Source organism: Aquarana catesbeiana, linkage group LG04 (genome assembly GCF_042186555.1).
Source record: "Aquarana catesbeiana isolate 2022-GZ linkage group LG04, ASM4218655v1, whole genome shotgun sequence".
NCBI classification, from domain to species: domain Eukaryota; kingdom Metazoa; phylum Chordata; class Amphibia; order Anura; family Ranidae; genus Aquarana; species Aquarana catesbeiana.
The window spans coordinates 267771822-267798352 of NC_133327.1; the positions used below are offsets into that span (position 1 = coordinate 267771822).

At 42.6% G+C, this 26531-nt stretch overlaps 1 protein-coding gene across 22 annotated transcripts in view; it reads right to left on the reverse strand.

The window, feature by feature from the left end:
- DIS3L2 (DIS3 like 3'-5' exoribonuclease 2) overlaps nt 1-26531 on the reverse strand; it is a 1051599-nt gene that overhangs the window by 363474 nt on the left and 661594 nt on the right. For all 22 annotated transcript variants that reach the window (XM_073626503.1, XM_073626502.1, XM_073626498.1 and 19 more), the window contains one exon: nt 20731-20843. In XM_073626503.1, coding sequence (XP_073482604.1) covers nt 20731-20843 — 113 coding nt within the window. The remainder of the gene's footprint in view (nt 1-20730; nt 20844-26531) is intronic.

Consider the following 26531-nt stretch of genomic DNA (forward strand, 5'->3'; position numbering starts at 1 on the left):
CAGAGACAGAAGTACAGTTAAATCACATTTATTTAGTAATAAAAGTTAAAAAAACAAACTTAGGCAAAACATAGCCAAAGTTCAGTAAGCGGAACAGATAGTCAGCCAAGCCAGAAGTCAGGGATCAATGTAGTGGAACAGCAAGCAGGACCTGGAGCCAAAAGGGATGTCAGCAAAGCACAGGATCGCAGGAGATAGTTTGTGATGTTGGTGAAGGCAGAGATCCACTGGGCTGAACGGCTTAAGTAGACAAGACTGACGAGCAGGATATCAACAGCTGAGTAACTGTGGAGAGATAGGAGCTGGCAATTAGCTGACAGCTGAGTGGCCAGCGTTGAGAAGGAAGAGCTGAGCCCAGCCCTGACAGGTGATGACTACTGGTGTGCAGCAGCGTATTTGCGGCCGTTTCTTTATGGATGGTCCTAGTCGTAAGCTTTTTATTTTCAATGCAAATAGAGAGGTCTAGAAAGGGGATCTACACAGTATGTTAAGTTGATATTTTGTGTATTCTGTCAATGTTCATTCATGAATTGCTCCAGTTCATGCCTGGAGTCATGCCATAGCATAAATACATCGACGTACCTCAGCCATAGTTTAGAATGGCTGAGGTACATCTACAAGGCTTATACTACTTCCTCCTCCCACAATCCCAAATGGAGACGGGCATAAGCCGGTGCCCAGGGGCCCCCATAGATGTACCTCCAATCTGCTGGTAATTACCCCCCATACATTGAAAAATTGTTGAGCGCCAATTCCAAGAGCTCAACAATAAATTAATTTTGCGCCGCCATACCCGGGAAATGGCTATCAAGGAAGTGAAATACCTCCGATATCCCCCATTCGTGTGGTATGGATGTGTACAGCGATTCCACAACCACCAGGAGTACATCATCAGGGATCTTCATAATCCAAAATTTTATCTAAACACAACTTTTTTGGGACCATTGACATTTATACAGCGATCAGAGCTAAAAATAGCCACTGATTACTGTATAAATGTCACCAGCAGGGAAGGGGTTAACACTAGGGGGCGATCAAGGGGTTAACTGTGTCCTAGGGAGTGATTCTAACTGTGGGGGGATGGGACTGCCTGAAGGAGGAGACCAATCTCTGTTCATACTTAGTATGAACAACAGATGTGTCTCATCACCGCTGAAAGAACGGAGATCTGTGTTTACACTGACAGACCTCCGGTCTGGGTCTCTCGAGCGATCGCGGGTGCCCAGCAAACATTGCAGCCGCCGGGCACGTGCATTGGCTCAATTGTTGCACGCCCCCTAGTGGTCTTAAAGTGGCCGACGTATACCTACAGCGATTTGCCCAGGAGAGCCAACCTGCCGCAGTATAACTGCGGCGGCTGGTCGTCTAGTGGTTAAACAGAGTTTTAATCTGTTTCATTAGTCCCACAGCTGAATGCTACCCTAGTTTCAGCATTAATGTCTAAACCCAAGGCAAATGCCATTCGTTCAATCACACACTCAAATCGAGAAAGGTGACCTTGTCTGATCAATTAGCCTCCTTTTACATCAGGTGGATGCCCGAGTTGCGTCTCTTACCTGGGGAGGAGATGGCACAAGGATTCAAGTACAGGAAGAAGGCAAGCTGGCCAAGGCAGTGTGAGGCTTTAGGTAACATACTGCTGGGAAAACTTGGGCCCTGAAATTTATGTGGACGTTACTTGACACGTACCACCTACCTAAAAATTGTTGAGGACCAAATTGAGCCTCTGTGGGATGTGCTGGAAAAATAAGTCCGATCCATGAAGGCCCTACCTCTAAACAGCACACCGCAAGATTGGTGATCACTCTGTTCCCTGGATACAGCAGATCACATGACCAGGTACAGGACCAATAAAACTGTATACTGATCACATTGTAGAGGACCAATCACAGCATCACAAAATGTAAACAAAGGCTGCATAGTGCAGCTATTGCTCTCTCCCCTCACACAGATCGTATGTGAGAGGAGAGAGCCAATGCATTGGTACCATGAGTGTTACACAGCCTCTCTACACAGGTTTTCAGACACAAAAAACAGTCAAGCCAGCTTTCAGTGTCCCTGATCGCTGTCCAGTAGTGTGTAGTGTGAATAAACTGCAGCCAGTTCTAGTGTCACCAGTGCTGCCAGGAAGAGTCTACCTAACTGCAAGCGACACCAGTGAGTCACCAGACCAGTGCCACCAACCAGTGTTACCGATTGTGGTGATGCCAGACCAGTATACCCAAGTACCCGTGCAATCAGTTTAGTAACTTATTCAGAGAAGGAAAGGATCCCAACATACCGTATATATAAGTCGATCCGAGTATAAGTCGAGGCCCTAATTTACCACAAAAAAAATGGGAAAAACTTCTTGACCCGAGTATAAGACTAGGGTGAGAAATGCACAGCTACTGTAAGTGGAAAAGAGGGTCAACAATGCCCATTTGCAGCCTCACTGTGCCCATTTGCATGCCTCACTAAGCCCATTTGCAGCCATAGGTCCCCCGAACTTCAAACTCGGTAGTTAAGGGTTCCTAGATGCCCCCTAGCTGCAGCCAAAATTTGGGGTCTCTGAACCCAAAGGGTCCCGAAATGACATTGCTGCAGATGGACACAGTTGACCGACTTTGGAGCCCCGTATCTCGGGGCCACTTAGTGCTAGGAACCCCACATTTGGTGTGCAAACCCAGTGGAACTAGCACCAAATATCCAAAGCTGGGCCCCGTATCTCTGGGCCACTTGGTGCTCACTGGGTTTGCACACCAAATTTGGGGTTCCTAGCACCAAATGGCCCTGAGATACGGGGCCCCAAATTTGGTTCGGAAAATTAAATTTTTTGCTGCAGAAAAGTGCTTGACTCGAGTATAAGTCGAGGGGGGCACTTTCAGCACAAAAAAATGTGCTGAAAAACTACTTTTACTCGAGTATAGTCAGGTTATCTGAACAGCAGCAGGAAACCACCAGCAGTGCTGTCCATACCTGTGAAGTGGCAAGCACCAGCAGTGCAGTATACGCGGAGGAACGTAGTGGGGAGCCACATCAGCCACAAAGGGTTAGGGCCTATATTAGTGTTCCAGAGGCACTTTCAAATCACCTATAATCCCATTTCCATCCCAGCCAGGCATTCAGGTAGAAACCGAAAATTTTACACCGATTTTTAAATGTATTTTTCACAGATTTTTTTAACCACTTCAATACAGGGCTTTTATACACCCTTCCTTCCCAGACCAATTTTTAGCTTTCAGCACTCTCTCACTTTGAATGACAATTACTCAGTCATGCTACACTGTATCAAAAACAAAATTTTTATCATTTTTTTTTCCTCACAGAGCTTTCTTTTGGTGGTATTTAATCACCGCTGGGTTTTTTATTTTTTGCAATATAAGCGAAAAGAGACATTTCTATTGTAAAACTTTGCAAACAAGTCAATTTTCTTCATAAATTAGTGTATATTATTTGGTCTCTGTGAAAGTTAGAGTCTACAAGCTATGGTGCAAATCATTGAAAAATTATCACATCTGATCACACCTGATGTACTGAAGGCCTATTTCTTGAGACCCCAACAAGCCAGGAAAGTAAAAATACCCTCCAAATTACCCCTTTTTGGAAAGCAGACATTGCAAGTTATTTAGTAAGAGGCATGGTGAGTTTTTTGAAGTTGTAATTTTTTCCCACAATTCTTGGGAATTTTTTTTTTTTTTTGCACAAAATTGTCATAAGTTATTTCTCTCACACAGCACATGCATACTTGCAATGACACCCCAAAATACATTCTGCTACTCCTCCTAAGTATAGTGATACCACATGTGAGACTTTTACACAGCCTGGCCACATACAGAAGTCTAACATCCAAGTAGCACCGTCAGGCGTTCTACTAGCATAAATTGCACATCTCATTTGATGACAACCTATCACAGCACCAGGTCAATGGAAACGCCCACAAAATGACCCCATTTTGGAAAGCTAACACCCCAACGTATAATCTATGAGGCATAATGAGTCTTTTGAACGGTTCATTTTTTTCCAGAAGTTTTTGGAATATGTAGGAAAAAAATGAAAACGCTTTTTTTTATACAAAGATGTCCATTTATAAGATATTTCCAACACATAGCATGTACATAGCAAAAATGACACCCCAAAATACATTCTGCTACTGCTCCTGAATATGGCGATAGCACGTGTGTGAGACTTTTACACAGCCTGGCCACATACAGAGGCCCAACATTGAAGTAGCACCGGCAGTCGTTCTACATGCATAAATTACAAATCTAATTTCTCAACCACCTATTACAGTTTTGAACACCCTGGCGCACCAGGACAATGGAAACGCCCACAAAATGACCCCATTTTGGAAAGCTAACACGCCAACGTATAATCTATGAGGCATAATGAGTCTTTTGAACGGTTCATTTTTTTCCAGAGGTTTTTGGAAACTGTGGAAAAAAAATGAAAACGCATTTTTTTTTTTTTTTTTTTTACACAAAGTTGTCCATTTATAAGATATTTCCAACACATAGCATGTACATAGCAAAAATGACACCCCAAAATACATTCTGCTACTCCTCCTGAGTATGGCGATACCAAATGTGAGAGACTTTTACACAGCCTGGGGACATACAGAGGCCCAACATTGAAATAGCACCTTCAGGCATTCTAGGAGCATAAATTACACATCTCATTTCTCAACCACCTATAACACTTTTGAAGACCCTGGAGCACCAGGGCAATGGAAACGCCCACAAAATTAACCCATTTTGGAAAGCTAACACCCCGATATATAATCTATGAGGCATAATGAGTCTTTTGAACGGTTCGTTTTTTTCCAGAAGTTTTTGGAAAATGTGGAAAAGAAATGAAAATGCATTTTTTTTTACACAATGTTGTCCATTTATAAGATATTTCCAACACATAGCATGTACATAGCAAAAAGGACACCCCAAAATACATTCTACTACTCCTCCTGAGTATGGCGATACCACATGTGTGAGACTGTTATACAGCCTGGCCACATACAGAGGCCCAACAAGTAGCACTGTCAGGTGTTCTAGGAGCATAAATTACACACAAATTCCTGCCAACCTATCACATTGTTGAAGGCCCTTCATATTTCTAACACATAGCATGTACTGTACATACCAATTACAAACCAAAATACATTCTGCTGAGCAAAGGGTAAAGAAAAGATTACCTGTGGTTTTAGTAGTGCAGTGGTCCACAGAGGAAAGCATCAGTCCAGGCAGCAGGCAGAAACGTGGACAGCGACAGCAAAACAACCAGACCCTGTTCTGGGAACACAGAAAACCAAAAACAGTTTTTCTGAACTCAGAACACTATTCTGGAGCCCCTCACATATGTGAGACCCCTGTTTAGCAGGGTGAAAGATCAATCCAAGGGGCAGGCAAAAACATGGTCAACAGGCCGAGGTCAGTGTAGGTAAAAGGCAGAAATAGACGGTAGGCAGAGGCATAGTCGATACAGTCCAGGGTCAATTCACGTGAAAGGCAGAAACATGGTGGATGAACCATGCAGACGGTAAGCAGAGGCATAGTCGAGAAACAGGCCGGGGTCAGTTCAAATGGAAGACAATGATCTGGTTGGTTGAGGCAGGGAAATATTCAGGACAGAAATTGAAAACTGGGAAATGGCAGTATTAGAAATACTGGTACTGGTAAATACTGGTAGGTAATTGTACCTACCTCTGCCTGCTCTGGAACTGACCCTGGACTGTTTGACCACGTTTTTTGCCTGCCTCTTGGAGTGATCATTTACCCTGCTATGCTAGTGGGAACACAGGGGTCTCACATATGTGAGGGGCTCCAGAAATGTTTTTCTGGATGAAAAAAACTAATTTTTTAGTTTTCTCATTCCCAGATTTAGGGTCTGGAGACTCGGAGGCTTCAAAGAGATTTGGGTGGGAGAAGCCTCTACCCCTGTCCCCATTCTTTCCTTGCCTGCTACTTGGACCATGTTCCTGCTTACTACCAGGACCAATATTTTGGCACTGCTGGCAATGTCTCTACTTGCACTGACCCTGGACTGTACAAGGACAGTATCCCTGCCTGTACTGACTATGGACAATATTCTTGCCTGCTGCCTGGAAAATTCCATTCACTGTCGCTGACCATGTCCCTGCCTGCTGCCTGGATCAGGGCTCTCCTCCTGTGGACAACTGCACTACTAAAACCACAGGTAATCTTTTGTTTACCCTTTGCTCAGCAGAATGCATTTTAGGGTTTAATTCTTGGTATGTTCATGCTATTTGTTAGAAATATGAAGGGCCTTCAAAAATGTGATAGATTGTAAGGAAATTAGATGTGTAATTTATGCTCCTAGAACGCCTGAATATGCTACTTCAATGTTGGACCTCTGTATGTGGCCAGGCTGTGTAAAAGTCTCACATGTGGTATCGCAGTACTCAGGAGTAGCAGAATATATTTTGGGGTGTCATTTTTGCTATGTACATGCTATGTGTTTGAAATATCTTAGAAATGGAGAACTTTGTGTAAAAAAAAAAAAAAAAAAAAAAAAAAAAAAAGCGTTTATTTTTTTTCCACATTTTCCAAAAAAGTTCTGGAAAAAAAATGAACCGTTCAAAAGACTCATTATGCCTCAGATTATATGTTGGGGTTTTTGCTTTCAAAAACGGAGTCACTTTGTGGCCGTTTCCATTGTCCTGGTGCTCCACGGCCTTCAAAAGTGTAATAGGTGGTTGAGAGATTAGATGTGTAATTTATGCTCCTAGAATGCCTGAATGTGCTACTTCAATGTTGGGCCTCTGTATGTGGCCAGGCAGTGTAAAAGTCCCACACATGTGGTATCGCCACACTCAGGAGTAGCAGAATATATTTTGGGGTGTCATTTGTGTAATGTACATGCCATGTGAGAGAAATAACCTGTTATAATGACAATTTAGTGTGAAAAAAAAAAAAAATTTAAAAAATCTTCATTTTGCAAAGAATTGTGGGAAAAAATAACTTAAATAAACTCACCATGCCTCTTACTAAATACCTTGGAATGTCTACTTTCCAAAAAGGGGTCATTTTGTGGGCAATTGTACTTTCCTGGCTTGTTAGGGTCTCAAGAAATGACATAGGCCTCAGTACATCAGGTGTGATCAGATGTGATCAATTTTCAGTGATTGGCACCATAGCTTGTAGACTCTATAACTTTCACACAGACTAAATAACATCTACTAATTTAGGTTGTTGTTACCAAAGATATGTAGCAGTATACATTTTGGCCCAAATTTATGAAGAAAAATTACTTATTTGCAAAATTTTATAATAGAAATGAAGAAAAATTCATTTTTTTTAAACAAAATTTTCGGTCTTTTTTTCATTTATAGCACAAAAAATAAAAAACCCAGAGGTGATCAAATACCACCAAAAGAAAGCTCTATTCCTGTGAAAAAAAAGGGCGAAAATTTCATATGGGTACAGTGTTGCATGACTGAGTAATTGTCATTCAAAATGTGAGAGCAAAGAAGGCTGAAAATTGGTCTGGTTAGGAAGGGGGTTTAAGTGCCCAGTGGTCAAGTGGTTAAACAAACTTTGTGGGCCACAGGGTAGCCAAACGACTTCTAGGTTTATGAAGGAAAAAAGACCGCCACCTGGAGCCCCCAGGATGCCCAACCAATATGGGGAGCAACAGAAAAATTGTGTGGAACCTTGTATCATCCCTATTCCATCACCAATATCACATGGACATGTTTTACAGCAGCCTACCACTTTTCCGCCACCTTTATCTGCAGCAAACTGTAGCCTGTGGTACAGTGCAACTAAAGCATAAGGGCTTCCCAGAAAGACTGATCACTATAAAGCTGAAAAGGGGGAAGCCAGCCAGTTTGGAGAATTAAGACATTTTACCAAATAAATGGAAGGATGAGTGAGATGAGTATGTCCTTTCTTCCATCCACCAAGACACTTCAGTTCAAACCCAAGTTCGGTATGGTCTGCTCCAAAAACCTGATTGCATACATGACTAAAATTCATGGGAGGTATAGGATTATAACAACCAAATAATGCAGCCCTACCTAGCCACCAGAAGATCCATTCACTTGTACAAAAAAAAGTGTCCATATAAATGGCAATGTACAACTCCTACATAATCTATTGTAAATCCACATAGGTTCCTACTTAAAGTATCAGGATGAGATTATATATTAGCCCTTAATTACTAGGAAGGCACTCCACCCGAAAACCTTAGTTCTGATGCAGACTGCATGAGACACTTCCCTATTATCCCTTCCACTGAAACAGACCCCCCCCCCCCCAAAAAAAAAAAGCTGTGTCACCCGAACAAGATGTCATCTGATGACCTGAAAGGCCTCGCCCCGATACGCGTGGTCAAGATGACAGCTATCTTCCCTCTCTACTCTCCTCAGCTTGCTCTCCACCTGTTGTGCTCCAAGCTTCATTTTGGACCTGTATTCCTCAATCGTATGAGGTCATGTTCGGGTGTTCCCGTCCACTTGCTCCAGTCGTTGGTTGCTCTGGTTGACTCTCGGTCCCCCCCTTTGCTTCCTGGTTGCCATGTGATTCCGTCACACACCATTGGGGATCCCATCGAGGCTCCACACTGTCCATCTGGCTCTGCACATGCTGGCTTCCCTCTTCCTAGTGACATCCAGGAACACATGAAGGTTTTGCCATCGCAGCACTGCCCCACCAAGCCAGTCCACCGACTGTTGCTTAAGGTACTGTCACAATGAGGAGCACGCTTTGCAGTAGTTCCATCTATGCAAGGAGATGTCTAGATAATTTTTCATCCAATCACGTTATTAAATCGACACGTTATCTCATTGAACGTTTTTATTATTTGACTGTTTGCCCTTTCAAGACTGTCCCGATCAGCGATTTTAATTGTGGTTGCTCCTGAATGTTTTTATTTTGAAATTGATGGCCGCAACACATCTCAAATAAGTTGGGACAGGGCAACAAAAAGCTGGCAAAGTAAATATTACTAACAAGGAAGAGCTGCAAGATAGTTTTGCAACCAATTAGGTTTTTTTAGCAACAGGTCAGTAAAATGACTGGGTATAAAAAAGCATCTTAGAGAATCAGAGCTGCAGGATTAAAAAAAAAAAAGGAATCACAATTTTTTTGCTTAGAATAAAGATCACGATTCTCGGTGTAACATCTTTCACATTATACAAAAAAATGGGCTAACGCTACGGTTTAGTGTTTTTAATATTCATTGAAGTCTATTTTTTCCCATAAAATTGTGTTTTAAAGACTGCTGTGCAAATACAGTGTGACAAAATATTGCAACAACCGCTATTTTATTCCCTAGGGTCTCTACTAAAAATTTTTTGGACACGGACCAGGCGGCAGATGGACACGGACCAGGCGGCAGATGGACACGGACCAGGCGGCAGATGGACACGGACCAGGCGGCAGATGGACACGGACCAGGCGGCAGATGGACACGGACCAGGCGGCAGATGGACACGGACCAGGCGGCAGATGGACACGGACCAGGCGGCAGATGGACACGGACCAGGCGGCAGATGGACACGGACCAGGCGGCAGATGGACACGGACCAGGCGGCAGATGGACACGGACCAGGCGGCAGATGGACACGGACCAGGCGGCAGATGGACACGGACCAGGCGGCAGATGGACACGGACCAGGCGGCAGATGGACACGGACCAGGCGGCAGATGGACACGGACCAGGCGGCAGATGGACACGGACCAGGCGGCAGATGGACACGGACCAGGCTGCATTGATGGGCATTTAAATGTAAGTTTGTCCGTGTCATCTGCAGCCTTGGCCGTGTCATCTGCAGCCTTTGCAGCCTTGCCAGTGCCATTTGCAGCCTTATCATGTCCATCTGCAGCCTTGTCAGTGACATTTGCAGCCTTACCCAGGCTGCAGTTAAACTACAGTGACTTGTCAGTGTCACTGCAGTTTGAAAATGGTGAGGCCGAGATGCACAGAGCCGGTCCTGTGTATCTTGGCTCCTCTTGGCTCTTCTCATAGTCCCACCCAGTCCCACCCTATGACTGACATAACACAGGTCCAATTGCGGGACTGGGCGTGACTGTGAGCGGAGTCGAGCGCCGCCCATATACATACATAGCCGAGTGTACTCGACTAGGTTCGGCTAGCTCCGCTCACAGTCACGCCCAGTCCCTGTGTTATGTCCATCACAGGGCGGGACTGGGCGTGACTGTGAGCGGAACTAGCCGAGTACACTCGGCTATGTATGTATATTGGCGGCTGGCGCTCGCTCCGCTCACAATCAGTAGGGGGGGGGATCAGCGTATAACCTGGGGACTGCCTGTACTATGATGTGGATCAGTAAAGATCACTATTGTCCCTATACATTAAAAAGGACAAGTCCAGCCTGAGCTTGTTTAGCTGGGCTTCTCTATGGATCACAGGAGTGCAATTCGTTTTGCACTACTGTGACCCGTTTTCAGCAGAGAGCGGTCTGAAGTCCACTCTTTGCTGACATCACCGGAATCAGTCCAGGGACCGCGTCATCACAACAATAATGTCTGGAGCATCTGAGAGACTGAGATGGCTGCTCCCCGCCCCTCCACAGCTCAGCGCTCCAGTGAGCGTGGAGGATCAGAAAGGAGAGCCGATTGACAGGCAGCAGCTCTCCTCTCAGTTCTCAGTATAGAGACACCGGGAGGACAGATCGGTCCCATGCTGCATCCACCTAGGTAAGTATAAAAGGGGAAAAAAAGACCCATACTTCTCCTAATTCCCTCCTTTGATCTTTACTGATCAAATACATTAGTTCCTTACACACAGGTGTGTAAAGAAAGGCTCAACTCTTCCACTTATTTACTGTATGTTCCATAATAATTGAGCACACGGTTCTCCACTCTCTGCATCCTTTTGTTTGCCTAGTTCCCCATCAGCAGATGGCACAAAAGCTTCCTTACTAACTTGCCTATTGGTGTCCAATTACAGCTGATCACGGAAGTAAACAAGCCGGTTATCGGCATTTCCTTTCCTCACGCTGACAGCGGGAGGAGAGAAGCGAGCCGATAACCGGCTTGTGCGAGAGGGAAATCGGCACTGATAACCAGGGCACTGATCATCAGTGCAGTCCCAACAGTGCCGCCTCATCAGCACACATCAATGAAGGAGAAAAATTACCTGTGACATTTTATAAAGAACTACGAAAAAAAAAAGTTCCCCCAAATTTTCAGTCTTTTTTAATTTATAAAATGAAAAATTTCATATGGATACAATGTAGCATGACCGCACAATTTTCATTCAAAGTGTGACAGCGCTAAGAGCTGAAAATTGGTCTGGGCAGGAAGGGGGGTAAAAGTGCCCCCTTTTTAACCAAGTGGTTAAATATTTGATTTCTATTTATTATGAATGAAATAGGTATGAGATTTGCAAATCATTGCATTCTGTTTTTATGTAGATTTTACACAGCGTCCCAACGTTTTCGGAATTGGGTTTGTAGTAAAATGGTTAGGTTTTTTTGAAGTTACCTCATGTGTCACAATTTAAAAAAAAAAAAAAAAAGGGTTTTTTCCCACAAAGTTGTCATTTTTAACTAGTTATTTATCACACACAGCATAGGCATACTTAGAATTACACTCGCGAGCATAAGGATACCATGTGAGACTTTTGCAGTCTAGAGCCCAAGGAGCCCCAAATCCAAGGAGTATTTTTGGGCTTTTAAGGAGCATAAATGTTGCATCTAATTTCCTGACTACCTATCACATTTTTGGAGGCCTTGGAGCACCAGGACAGTGGAAACATGACCCCATTTTGATACTACATAGACTGTTTTTAGACTGATGCAGTGTGGTCTGAAGTTTGTAGTGCAGTGTACCTGTGGGTTTGGGGTGGGATAGGTGCGCTTTCCCATAGCGTTTTTTAGTCCCTGTGGTTTTAATGCGCTTTCAAGTGCAGCAAATCCGCACTAAACCCGAGGGTGCTGCTCCCGTGGTGCGGTCAAACTGCACGGCATCATTCTGAAAGCAGCATTAGGCGAATGCCAATTCCACAGTGCTAGTAAAAGGTATAAGGGTGCTTATACCGTGGGATGAAGTGTGCAGTGCTACAACCCCCACATAATTTTATCAGCTGGATTACTGGTGATTAGACGTAGGTTGCTGATGCCCAGTACTTGATGGTAACTGTAGGCTTTTATAAACAGATGGGAGGAATACAGCCATAAACATCAATGCATTTCTGCCTAAAACAGAAGGACACTGCTCAGTTAAAAAAAAAAAAAAATTATGCAGGTTTCCAGTGCTTTTTCTGGTTGGCATGCACGGCTACTGTGGGCAGCAGGGTTCTCCCATGGGTGAGAGTGTGATCTCCCTCATTCACTGGCACAGCTGTCTTCACCTTTCTAACCACTTGAATGCCTGTGAATGCCTAGCTAGATTGAGGTGGGCGGGCTACATTCCCCCTTGGATCTCCGAGGACGGATGGCAGTGATTTGTTTCTATGAGTGTCTTATAAGTGATTTCGGTTTCTGCTCAGAGCATTCTTTCATCTACCCTACATTTTAAGTTAGAGTCTTTACCCTCTCAGATTTTTGACTGACTCTTGAATCCTCACTATGGATGTATGAGCCACTTGGTTCTTCCTGTTTGAGATGTATTCCTGATGACTGGGCTCAACGGGCTATTTACTAGCTAATCAACTTCTGCAAGGTGAGGTTTCAGGACCCTGTGAATAAAATGATCAAAGTATCTATTGCTAATATAGCTATACCCTTTCTATTTTGATAACTGAAACCTCTAGACTACCATTGGTCTCTCTCTGTCCCTTTGTGTGTGAATTTTTAATACTGACACAACAAAATTTGAATATTTCTTATAAAATTGTATTGTGCGTTCATACCGTATAATGAAAGTCCTAAAGGCCTCAACTCCATTTGCTATGCTTTATCTGAATTTATAGGATGTAGGTACTCCATATCGCTGTACATTTTTCGTAGTACTTACCTTCCATCATTCTGCCTAGTTCAGTCAATTATGATCAGGTAACATTTTCTATGCATGCTCGTTGGTATGGATAGGTGACAGTGTCAGAAGAAGGGTGCCACCATCCCTAAGTAATATGTATGGTCGGAGAGGTAATTTAATAGGATTTTAATGGGCGCCAAGAAAAATAATTTTAAACAGCCAAAGGCCATAATTAGGGAGAAGAGAGAGATATTAGCGACTGTCCAGCTGGAATATTCAAATGCCAACTAAAGATAGTTACATGCTGTAAAGAAGACCAGACGTGGGAGGACGGACACTGCACTGTATTGTAAAAGATAAACCTAGGTGGGCCCAGATGGGGGCCGTGGAACCAGTGTCTGTGACAAAGAAAAAAAAGGGAAAGGTAGGATAATAATGGGAAAGATGGGAAATGGGAAAGATGGGAAATGGGAAAGATGGGAAATGGGAAAGATGGGAAATGGGAAAGATGGGAAATGGGAAAGATGGGAAATGGGAAAGATGGGAAATGGGAAAGATGGGAAAGGGGGTGAGGAAAGGGGGTGAGGAACGGGGGTGAGGAACGGGGGAATTTTGTCCTCTCATCTTTCAATCCTTCTACCTTCTCGTCCTCCTCACTCTTAATTCCCTGTCACGAGCTGTCGGGTGGAAACAGAAGACAGAGGCACGCCCATTAAATGGGCTATGTCAGCTGCTCAAGAGCCCGCCCCTCTCGGTCTTCACACAGCTGTATGTGTAATGTAGTTCATTGCCCTCATCCTCACCTGGTTCTGTACTGCTATCTCCTTTTCCCCTGTCTTATTGGCTGCCAGCAGACATGTGACCGCCACACTTCTATATTTAAACCCCCTCCATCTACTCTGCACGCAGATGACGGACGGGCTGCCATCTCAGCAGTATAAGGTACATCTCAATTATCCTTCTATTGCTACCTTTTAATTGAAAACTTTGTTTTTTCACACCAACAACCCTCTGTCTGCATTGCAGGTTTGTGTTAATTATCCCCGTAATATATGCACCTGTTACCGTCTCTGAAAGAAATATTTCTTCCCACTTTTGGTTTTCAAAGTGGACATGGACAATCAGTACACAGGATGATGGTTATTGCCTATATGGTTAACCAACATATACGTTTTCTTAATAGTAACGGCAAAGTCTATCCTTCTTAACCCTTATTATGGCACCACTTTACCCTCCCCCCCTCCCCCCCCCCCCCATTTATATCCCTATAATTAGCAAAAACCAATGTTGATGTTCATTATGGCCCTTATATTTTCCTCAATCAGACTAACATTCCCGTTTGGCAGCCCTTGCTTCCCTTTAGACCCAACTAGTCTGATGTAAGTATATACCTTCTTTTTTCCTTGATCCATTCAATCTCAATCAATCCCATTACCCTTCACCTCACCCATTCACATCCACATCACCTTTTGGTTAAGTCAATACACTTTTCACTTCTCACTTCTTTCACACATTTACCCACGGTTTTTTCTTTTCTATCTTTTATTCACTCTACCTCCCCTCCTTACGCCTCTTTTTTCTTCTCCCTCCTTAACTCTTTATCTCTTCCTATTTTGGTTTTCCTTGCTTCCTCCTTTTCTTTTCCCCCTCTTCCTCCCCCCCCCCTTTATCCTTTTCTTTCCTCACCCCTCCTTCCCCTCCCCCTCCCTTCTATCCCTCCCAATTCCCTCCCCTCCCCCGTTCCTCACCCCCTTTGCCATCATTATCCTATCTTCATTTTTTCTTTATGTCACAGACACTGGTTCCACGATCCCCATCTGGGCCCACCTAGGTTTATCTTTTACAATACAGCGCAGTGTCCGTCCTCCCACATCTGGTCTTCTTTACAGTAGGTAACTATATTTAGTTGGCATTTGAATATTCCAGCTGGAAAGTCGCTAATATCTCTCTTCTCCCTAATTATGGCCTTTTGGCTAATGTGTTGATGGCTTCTATGTGTATCTTTCATTCTATTCAGTGATATTATCCGGCTTGGTCACCAACGCATATCCCCTGAGGAAGCCCCAAGGGGCGAAACATGTCGGGACAATAGTGCTGAGTGACCTGTTACTTTTCACGTTGATGTGTATCGCTGTTGGTTCTATACTATGCTTAGCCAGCATATATTTTAAAACTTTGTTTAATAAAATGTTATTTGTTATTTTTTATCTTGATGTCTGTTTAAAATTATTTTTCTTGGCGCCCATAAAATCCCATTAAATTACCTCTGACCATACATTTTCTATGCATGTAAACACTACAATATTTTCAGAAAGCAGATTGCCAACTAATGTCTTGAACACTGTTTAAAGTGTCTTTGCAAATAATGGCAATTGCTACCCCATGAAAAGACCACCACTATGGTGCCTGCTTGGTGTTTAAACATCCTTATGCCAAAAGACATGTACTTTATGGGCGCTAATGAGGCGGCACTGATGTAGGCACTGGTGGGCATCACAGAGGAGGAGGCACTGGTGGGCCTCACTGTTGGAGGGACTGGTGAGTATCGCTGATGGGGCAGCACTGATAATCATTGCAGTGGAGATCCCCGTCAGGAAAGCCACTTATCAGCTCTCCTCACGTGCTGTTAGCTTGAGTAAAGGAATGCCTATAACCAGCACTTCCTAGTTACACTGATCAGCTGTGATTGGATACAGCTGATCACATGGTAAAGAGCATATGTCACAGGCTCTTTACTGTGATCAATAATGTGAATTCTACTGTGACCAGAGATACGATGCGTCTGAGTGACACACCGTGCCCCCGGGGGGTGCGCACGAGCAACGTGCTCTGAGGGACGTCATAACATCCAGTCAGAACGGGAAAGCCATCGCCCAGCCGTAATTTCTCTCTAGACTGGGTGGGATGTGGTTAAGTACCCAGACTCTTTCACTACAAAGACATGCTGTTCGCATAGATGCAATACGTGGTTTAGCATGGTCCTGCTGAAATATGCAAGGCCTATCTTAAAAAATACATAGTCTGGATGGAAGAATATGCTGCTCTAAAACCTGGATATATCCTTATGCAATGATAGTGCCTTTGCAGATGTCCAGGGTTTCCATTCCATACACACTAATGCATCCCCATACCTTCAGAGATGTAGGCTTTTGAACTGTGAATCGAAATCGCGATTCTATGTACAATTAATCATGCAGCTCTAATCAATACTGTAAATGGTTTTAAATTTTCATACAAAATATATATTTGGAATCAAATCTATTATTTTTTGGCAACAACATGGTGTGGGTGGATTTCTGCCAGTTTCAGGCTGTGTTACCCCCCGCCAACCTGTGTCTTAGAATGAGAGGTAAAGCCTCCAGAGTAAAAGAAAATAATGCAGTTGCATAAGTGTGCACACCCTCTTATAACTGAGGAGGTAGCTGTGTTCAGAGTTAAGCAATCACATTCAAACTCATGTTAAATAGTAGTCAGTACACACCTGCCATCATTTAAAGTGCCTCTGATTGAACCCAAATAAAGTTCAGCTGTTATAGTAGGTCTTTCCTGACATTTTCTTAGTTACGTCCTACAGCAAAAGCCATACTCCGCAGAGAGCTTCCAAAGCATCAGAGGGATCGCATTGTTAAAAGGTATCAGTCAGGGGAAGGGTACAAAAGAATTTCCAAGACATTATATATACCATGGAACACAGTGAAGACCGTCATCAAGTGGAGAAAATATGGCCCTCCAAAATCGATGAAAAGACAAGAAAACTGGTCAGGGAGGCTGCCAAGAGGCCTACAGCAACATTAAAGGAGCTGCAGGATTATCTGGCAAGTACTGGCTGAGTGGTACATGTGAAATTCTCCCATATACTTCATATGTCTAGGCTATGGAGTAGAGTGTCAAGACAGAAGCCTTTTGTTACATAGAAAAACATCCAAGCCCAGCTAAATTTTGCAAAAATACATCCGAAGTCTCCCAAAAGCATAAGGGAAAAAGTGTTACAGTCTGATGAAACCAAGGCTGAACGTTTTGGCCATTATTTCAAAAAATAGGTTTGGTGCAAAAACACTGCACATCACCAAAAGAACACCATACCCACCGTGAAGCATGGTGATGGCAGCATCATGCTTTGGGGCTGTTTTTCTTCAGCTGGAACATAGTCCTTAGTTGAAGTAGAGGGAATTATGAACAGTTACAAATAACAGTCAATATTGGCACAAAACCTTCAGGCTTCTGCTAGAAGGCTAAACATGGAACAGGAACGTCATCTTTCAGCATGACATCGACCCAAAGCATACATCCAAATCAACAAAGGAATGGCTTCATCAGAAGAGGATTAAAGATTTGGAATGGCCCAGCCAGAGCCCAGACCTTAATCTGATTGAAAATCTGTGGTGTGAGCTGAAGAGGGCTGTGCACAGGAGATGCCCTCGCAATCTGACAGATTTGGAGTGTTTTTGCAAGGAAGAGTGGGACAATCTTGCCAAGTAAAGATGTGCAATGCTGATAGACTCATACCCAAAAAGACTGAGTGCTGTAATAAAATCAAAAGGTGCTTCAGTAAAGTATTAGTTTAATGGAGTACACACTTAACCACTTCCAATTTACCCCCTTCCTGACCAGTGCATTTTTTGCTATTCGGCACTGCTTCGCTTTAACTGACAATTGCGCGGTCATGCGACGTGGCTCCCAACAAAATTGACGTTTTTTTTTTCCCACAAATAGAGCTTTCTTTTGGTGGTATTTGATCACCTCTGCGGTTTTTATTTTTTGCGCTATAAACAAAAAAATAGGACAATTTTGAAATAAACGCATTATTTATTACTTTTTGCTATAATAAATATCCCCAAAAAATAATTAAAGCATTTTTTTCCCTCAGTTTAGGCCGATACGTATTCTTCTATATATTTTTGGTAAAAAAAAAAAAATCTCAATAAGCATTTGATTGGTTTGCGCAAAAGTTATAGCGTTTACAAAATAGGGGATAGTTTTATGGCATTTTTATTAATAATTTTTTTTTTTACTAGTAATGGCGGCGATCAGCAATTTTTATTGTGACTGCGACATTATAGCGGACATATTGGACATTTTTTACACATTTTTGGGACCACTGTCATTTATACAGCAATCAGTGCTATAAAAATGCACTGATTCCTGTGTAAATGACACTGGCAGTGAAGGGGTTAACCACTAGAGGGCGGGGAGGGGTTAAGTCAGTACTAGGGAGTGTTTTCTAACTGTAGGGGGGGGGGTGGGCTAGCTGTGACACATCACTGATCTCTGCTTCCGATGACAGGGAGCAGAGATCAGTGACACTGTCACTAGGCAGAACGGGGAGATGCTGTTTACATCAGCATCTCCCCATTCGTCCTCTCCGTGAAGTGATCGCGGGTATCCCCGCGGCAATCGAGTCCGTGAGACCCGCAACCCGACTCACGGAGCTCCCGGCCGGCGCATGCACCGCCGGCGGCGTGCACGCAATGGCACAGCGGGAAAGTCAATGGGACTTACCTGTATGCCCATTTGCCCAGCCGTGCCATTCTGCCGACGTACATCGGCGCGCACCGGTCGGGAAGTGGTTAAGCAACCATATTTTAGTTTTTTTAGTTTTACTTGCCTCCACCATAAAGATTTCAGTTTGTTGTTCAACTGAGTTGTAGTTTATAGGTCACATTAAAAAGGTTGAAAAAGTTCGGAAATTATTTATCTTGGTCTCATTTTTTTACATCGCAGAAATCTGACATTTTCACAGGGGTGTGTAAACTTTTTATATCCACTGTACATGTAATATGCTGCCCCCACTGTGTTTAGCTGGTTAGTGTGCATGGAGGAGGGTGGGAAGGAGGGAGGGAGCTGTCATTTACCACTGTGTATATGCCCACACGTGTGGCTATAGTCATATGGGCTGCTCAGATATGATGGAGAGGAAATGTGGCCATAGAATCTCACTGAAAACTGAACATGTGCAGAGCTGCCAACACTGCTCTGCAAAATCCCTAGCTGAATTTTGGACTTGGACAGAAAGGGGAGACCTAGAACAGCTGGATCAACCAGTTATTTTTTGCAGAATACAGAAAATGAATCTCATAGTAACTGAGTAACACCAATTATTGAGTTTTTTTTTTTATGATGTGGGTTTAGTGACACTTTACTTTAGGCCAAATGGAAGAATAAGTTCAGCACATTCTCTCAGGGGAGAACTGCATCGAATATAATAAGGTAAAGATAAAGTTACATAAGCCAATACTTAAGTTATTGACACACAGGTTTTCAAATGATTACTAGAAAACTGAATCTAGATAATTTATCTCTACCATGTAAATTTCAACGTCAGATTCATGCAACTGCAAATAGAGCCATGCCTTTCTTTAAGCAACTGTAATCAAAAATAGTAAATCCTCCAACTAAAGGAGGGATAAAAAGCAAGCAACATTTCGTATTTCCAGTACTCTATCTCCAAAGTGAGCTGGGTGCCTGCACTAAAGACAAGGAAGACCATGTCTGTGACAAATAGAATAATATAGGACAGTTAGCCAGAGACTTTCCCAACCCACCTCTACTAAGTACAGAGATCCACAGGCAGTAAGTGCCGGTTCACACAGGGGCGACTTGTCAGGCGACCTAGTCGCCCGACAAGTCGTCTCCCGTTCTGTACAATGGAACCGTTCTAATAGGAGCGACGCAAGTCGCTCCAACTTAGAAAAAGGTTCCTGTACTTCTTTTGGGACGACTTGAGGCGACTTGCATAGACTTCTGTACAGAAGTCGTTTTGCAAGTCGTCGTGGATGTCATGTGCAGGTCGCCTCGGATGTCATGTTAAAGTCATGCCGCCCCTAGTGTGAACCGAGCCTCAGGGATCTGCCTTTTGCTACAAAGTCTTCATTTGCCCTAGTGACCACTGTTTCATGGACTGAAAGGAAGGGAAAGTCCAAAAGGTCACTGGAACAGAACTATAAGAGAACTCTTCCAATAAGGACACTTGTTGCAGCAACAACTGTTAAAGAGCATTTACCTCGCTTTGGCGAGACTTCCTCTCACTTCCAGATATTTCTACTGGACGAAATTGAAATGAAATCTCCCCAGTGGTACACAGAAACCTACTTGGTCCAAAAATCAATTGATAGCCTTTAACTAAACTTTAAAGCGGAGTTCCAAAAATGGAACTTCCGCTTTAAGTGAAGGTGACCCCCTGACATGCCACATACGGCATGTAATTTTTTTGGGGGGGAGGGGATACCCAGTTTTCATGGGCACCCAGCTACCAATTCCTCCCGGGGCTCTGCAGCACCGGAAGGACGTTCACCTCTCCCCCCTTCCGGGACACGTCACAGGTGCTAGAATGCCCGACCATTCACAGCGTGCAGCGCGGCTCGCGCATGCGCAGTGCGTGCCCGGCTGTGAAGCCACGGCCGGGGTCCCACAGTTAGAATGTGAGCACTGCGGAGAAGAGGGGGAGAGAAGCGAGGCTTCATGAGCCCGCATCATTGGACCGTGGGACAGGTGAGTGTCTGATTATTAAAAGTCAGCGGCTACACTTTTTGTAGCTGCCGACTTTTTAATGGGTGGAACTCCACTTTAAGTGCCGTTCACATCTTTTAGCTGTGTTTAGGAATGTGTAATGTAGGGAGTGTTGAGGCTGACCATTTATTATAATTGACTAAGTATACCACAAGGTAGGTAAAAACAGAAATTATACATTTCTCAGCACATTGAATACATTGTGTTACTATCCATTACCTGTAACACATAGGCAAGTATAGGCCAGTAAGTCAAAAGTTGCAAAGTTTTTTTTAATAGTTTACAATTACTTCCTTAAATGGAGTAAATGTAAGGCTATGTAGTTGCAGGTATACAGTTAACATACCTTTTGAACAAGATATACACTGGTTGCTCGCTCACTAGCAACTAAATCAAGAGCACTCCCTTCTTGGACAAAGTAACTCACATCTGCAATGTGAACTCCCACCTCAAAGTTACCTGCAAAGAGAAAAAAAAAAAGAAAGTTCAGATCAACACTACAAGGAAACAAACAACTTTCTACTGTATGTTTTACACTGATGACTGCATAGTTGAGTTTGGATTCCTATGTTTTATCACACATGGATAAATTCAGAATCAGCATAGTAAAGTGTTTCGCAAACTGTTGGCAATATATACATTTTGTATAATAATGAGCAGGAAATCATGGGATCCAAAGTCATTGATATTTGCATAGGTCTGCCTATGTGCTGACACGGAAGTTGCTGAAAAAGCCTGAAAGAACCTTGCCCAGAAAGAAGTCAATTCAATCAGGACAATTTTACTAATAAAAGAGGGGAGTTGATTACATAAACATGAGCATTTTTAGCTGATATTATAGTAGATCCATCAGAAGTGTTCTACATAATACCTTGTGATGTAAAAAGGTACCCTGCGTTGCCTAAACTGGTGGTAGCAGCTGACACAACAGATAATTTTGATGAAATAACAGATGTATATACATGTAGCGTTAAAGTATTTGGGTTGGTTAACACCAGCTATTAACATTGAAAAATGAATCACAAAATATCAGTGAATCAAATTAAATCTACAAACCATAATATCTACTGAAATAAACAGAAAATCACAAAAATGCCACATGTGACACGTGCCTTGTGAATTAATAAAAGTTAAATACAAAAAAGTCATATATAAAAAAGTCTGAAAATTCTGTCCACAGTGTGTAGTGAAGTAAAGATCCTATTCACCACATTGGCTGGATAAAAACTGAAAACACCAGTGCAATAAAGCCCCCACCAAGGTAAGATGTAAGCTTACCAGATAGTTTGAACTCAAAAGAACATACGTTATTTGAGTCAACCAGGCTTAAGTAATGAACCGACAACCAGGATGGAATCTTGGGGATCCTCTAAGGTTGGAACCCAGGGCGTCCTGAAACTTTATAAGAAGTTGATCTCCATACGGGGGTGGTTGCACATCAGTTATGAATGTTAGTTAATTGGATGGGGGACCTCTGTGTAGCTTCTGCCATCCTGTGACAGGATGTCACATGTGGCATTTTTGTGATTTTCTATTTCAGTAGATATTATGGTTTGTAGATTTAAATTGATTCACTGATATTTTGCGATTCATTTTTCAATGTTAATAGTTGGTGTTAACCAACCCAAATATTTTAGCGCTACACGTATACACTTCTATCTACATAATACCGCCTTTTTAATTGCGTTCTTTCCACGAACCTGATATCTATATTCTAAACTTTCACGGGGATCAGATGGACTTCTCTTCGATTTGGAAAAACTTTGTCCCAACAGCAAGTTTTAGCAAGTGCTATAGACCTGTGATTCTGATCACATAAAAGTTAAAAGGTTTCATTTAATTCTGTTACTTTACTTAGGGGAGCAACATATTTCAACGGCAGGCTTCTGTGGCCTCAAGCATTTTACCTTCATCTTATAAACTCAAACTTTCAAGAACTTTTTGTACTACAAGACACAATCCTCTTCTGAAGCCTGAGTAGTTGACAGCCACAGGAGGATGAGAAAACCAATGGTGCATGTCGGTGGAAAACAAACATTTACACAGACTGTCAAAATTACTCTTAAGTATACAGTGCTGCTTAGTTGTAAGCAGTTGGCATTTTAACATCCTAAAGTTTTCTAGGATTAGCAGTCCAACAGGAAAAAAGCTATTACTCCTAAAAGCATTTTTACATATCAAGAGTGCTCTTGTAACCTTTTCCTTGCGAAGAGGTGCTCATCTCCCCACAGCATTGAACTCGTTCGCCTGTGTCAGCATTACTCAGAATCCTAATTTAATAAGCCCGGTGTTATCCGCTTGAACTTTGAAAGCTAGGTTATACAACCGACAAACTGAGAACGATCTTATGACATGAGATAACAGGAGCAAGCAGCCAATCCAAACAAACTGTACGAAGGTTCAGGATATCCCCCACAGTGGGGAGCCTTTAGTAGACCCCCTGAGATCGCAGGGCCTTTAATGGAAGCCCCAAGTAAATATTTGGTTACATATATTTACATAATGTGAACGGTTAGAACGCAGGTCGAGATGACTACGCCTAAAATTTAATTTAAAAAAAAAAAAAGAAAAAAAAAAAAAAACTATCATTTTTACAGCTTGATTGCTTTCAATTGTCTTAACAGGCAAATTCTTTAGTAGAAAAAGTGCTGGGAAAGCCTGATATCCTAAACCTGCAGTAGGAAACCCATCACATGATCACAATATTTTGTTTTAAAAAATATTAAAAGTAGTAAAAATAAATTCATGTTTTACAGGTCTATTGATTCACTTCAGGGCTGACCACATCACAAGCCTATATATCAGTAAGGGTAGTAAATATATTCAAATGTTCACATGCCAACATTGAGAAGCAATTCTGACAAATAAGTAGAGTTGTCTAAACTGCAAAAAAGCTGACATAATGCAGTAGCCTTTGTCAGGACAGAAATATGGGGGCAGTCATTGCAGATTTGTACTTTATGGCGCAAGGTACAGGGCATCCTTATTCCTGCTTCATTACGGTAGAAGATGACCTAGAAGTTGCAATGCACCTGCTTGTTCCTGGTGAAACACACTAAAAAACAAAAGAAGGATCGAGATAACAACCCTAAAATATACAACTTTATCAATGGTATCGCCTATATTTTTTGTAAATAAAACTCCAGGAAAAACATTGGATACAGTTCAAATTTCAAATAGGTGAATACTGTTGCACTTTTAAATTCTTAAAATGTGTAATTACGCTCTATTAGTTTCATGATTCATACACCTATACTACCCTGAACATCCAAGTTCTCAGTTTCATGTTCCTGGACACCTTCCTGCTCATTGGATAGAGCTGACGACGTTGACTCACCGGTCGATGGTGATTTTTTCAGCACTAATCGTTCTTTGACTGACAATTACTTATTGCAACACCGTACCCACCATGGGCAAAAAAAAAAATTTTTTTTTTTTTTGAGCCGAGACAGCGCACTTTGGTTTTGCTGGTATTTAATAACTGGGATAGAGTTTCATACTTTTAAGTGACTGGACACCAATATAGCTTTAGAGAGTCTATCCCCTATAGCACTACCCAAATTCAGTGATTCCTCAATTTTTAAGCAAGCAATGCAGAGTAACCGAAGAACGAAAAGTATGGACGGTGTCCTGTGTGCAATTTATGCAAGTTACAGATAAGACAAAATTCCTCTCATCTTAATCATACAGTACAAATCACAGGCAAAGTATTCACAGACCCTGTGATGTCCCCAAGCAATACGTGAGTGGGGTGGGCAACAACTAGGCAAACAGAACTGTGCCAACAGGCCTAACAACAAGGGTCAAAAGACCCAACTTCAGAATGCCACTGTAAGAATCTTGTGGCTGAAAGCTACATCTACAGAAGATTGGACAACTACATGGTAAAACTTTGAAAAGGTATGAACAGAGGACCATGTGACAGTCTTGCAAAGCTGGGCTACAGAGGTCTTGTGCAGGAAAATCCAGGAAATGCCCACCAATCTGGTGAAGTGGTCATATCAAATAAAAGTACATGAGTAGATTTGTCCTTGAGAGAGTGTAAACTCTTGCGATCAGATTTCTTATACACTGAGTGATGGTGGACTTGGCTTGGAAGCACGGTGTCCCTTATTAGGCCCTGAGGACAGGACAAATAGGGAATGTCTACCTGATCTAAGCTGTTGCTTTGAGGTAGACTAATGGCTCGGACTACATCCAGGAAATATTTCCTTTTTATGGAACAGGGCATAGGGATGGTAGGACTGTGCTCTCTGAGGTGAAGGACTGATATCACCTTAGGCAGAAAGGATGGTCTTGAGCGCAAGACTACCTTGTCATTGTGAAGGATGATAACCAACAAGGCCATTTTGCCGGAGGGGTCATCTAAGGTGATATCTTTGATTGGTTCAAAGAATAGTTTCAGCAGATCAGAGAAAACCAAGTTGAGATCCCAAGCAAGCTCAGGTACACCTTGAAAAAAGTGTTTAAGGAGAGTAAAGCCAGAGGTCTTTAAAAAACAACGGACAAACGTGAACTTTTAGGGTGCAAAACCTGGTAAAAACTGGATTGTCGGAAAGGCAAGAATGAGTCCCAGAGTAATCTCTGGGATTGAATCAAGCAAAAAAGGATCAGGTACGATATTCACCATTTCCGAAAGTGGGTTTTCTTGCCTTCAGCTACAAGCAGAGATCCCACTATCTTTTAAGAGACCTGTGGTTCAACAGCCATTCAGTTAAAACCAAAGATTAAGTGGAATGGAATAGAGGGCCCCTAGGCAGCAAATGTGGCCTGCTGGGCCAGGGGTCATCCAACAGAATTCTTCTGAGCATGTCTGCCTACCAGGTTCTTCAGAGCCAGTTTGGTGTAATGAACCTCCTTCCTCTCTCGCTCTGTTTTTTCTAGCAAGCAATGCAGAATTAACATGCAAAGGCATAAATGAGCTTGAACTGAGACCAAAGAATTATCAAGGCATCAGAAGCCCAGACACAAACAGATGTAGTTTTATTGAATCTGGAGGCTAGGATATCTACACCTGGAGTTCCTCAATTCTGACAATCAGATCAAAGAGGTGTGGGTTAAGGGCCCATTCGCTTGGTCCAGGTGTTGGCAGCGGATAAAATCTGTGTTCCAGATGTCTACTCCTGGAGGAAAAAAAAAAAAAAAAAAATCAATAGACTGAGCTTCTGTCCATGAGATTATCTGGCTTGCTACCTTAAAGGTTGCTTGACTCCTGGTGCCCCTTGAAGATTCATGTAGGTCACAGCTGTGGAACTGTCAGAATGCAAACTTATTGGGTGTCTTTGGGGGTAGTGTTTCAGAGCCATTTGTATTGCCCCGAGCTCCAAATGTTGATGGGGAGCTTTGCTTCCAGAGGTGATCATGTTCTCTGGACTGTGATCAACACTTTTCCACAGCCTGAAAACCTGACATCACTTTTCAACGATAAAGATAAATATTTCTTTAACATTATTGCTGGGTTTGAGAACAACCAAGCTAGGGAATTCCTTGCTTAGCTGAACAGGAGGCTGGGTAGGTAGAGAAAAGAAGCATGCTTATTCCAGATCAACAAGATATGTTGGAGTTGTCTTACATGAATTTTGACCAATAGTACAGCCTCAAAAAAAGGCTACCATGAGGACTAGAACAGTCATGAAAAATATCATTGTCTGATCTCAAATTTCAACTGTAGGCTCTGAGAGGGAGGATTTTTTTTAATTGTTGTTGAGGGAAAGCATTTTCTTGCAATGTGTCCAGGACCAGATCCAAGCATACCAGGCAAGGAAAGGTTGGAGAGAAATTTTTTGGAAATTGATCACCCAAACGAAAGCCTGGAGCACCTGAATTGTACTTTTGGCTTTTGGAAAATTATTTTTATAATTTTTTTCCTTACCAACAAAAAGAAAAATGCATAAAAAACATACAAAATGACAGTTACAACCCAGTATCAGATTTCACAGAGTTAGTAACCTCATTACATACAAAACACCAACTATGTGTAAATACAATAAAAGAACAACATCCTCCTTCCCGTATGTGTAACATTCCTAAAGTGTATTGGAAAACTAGACAAGGACTAATAGCCCTATCATCTACATTAATCATCCTCATTGGCTAGTAACCATATAAAGCAGTAAGGATCCCTTGGTTAAAACCCTACAATGCTCA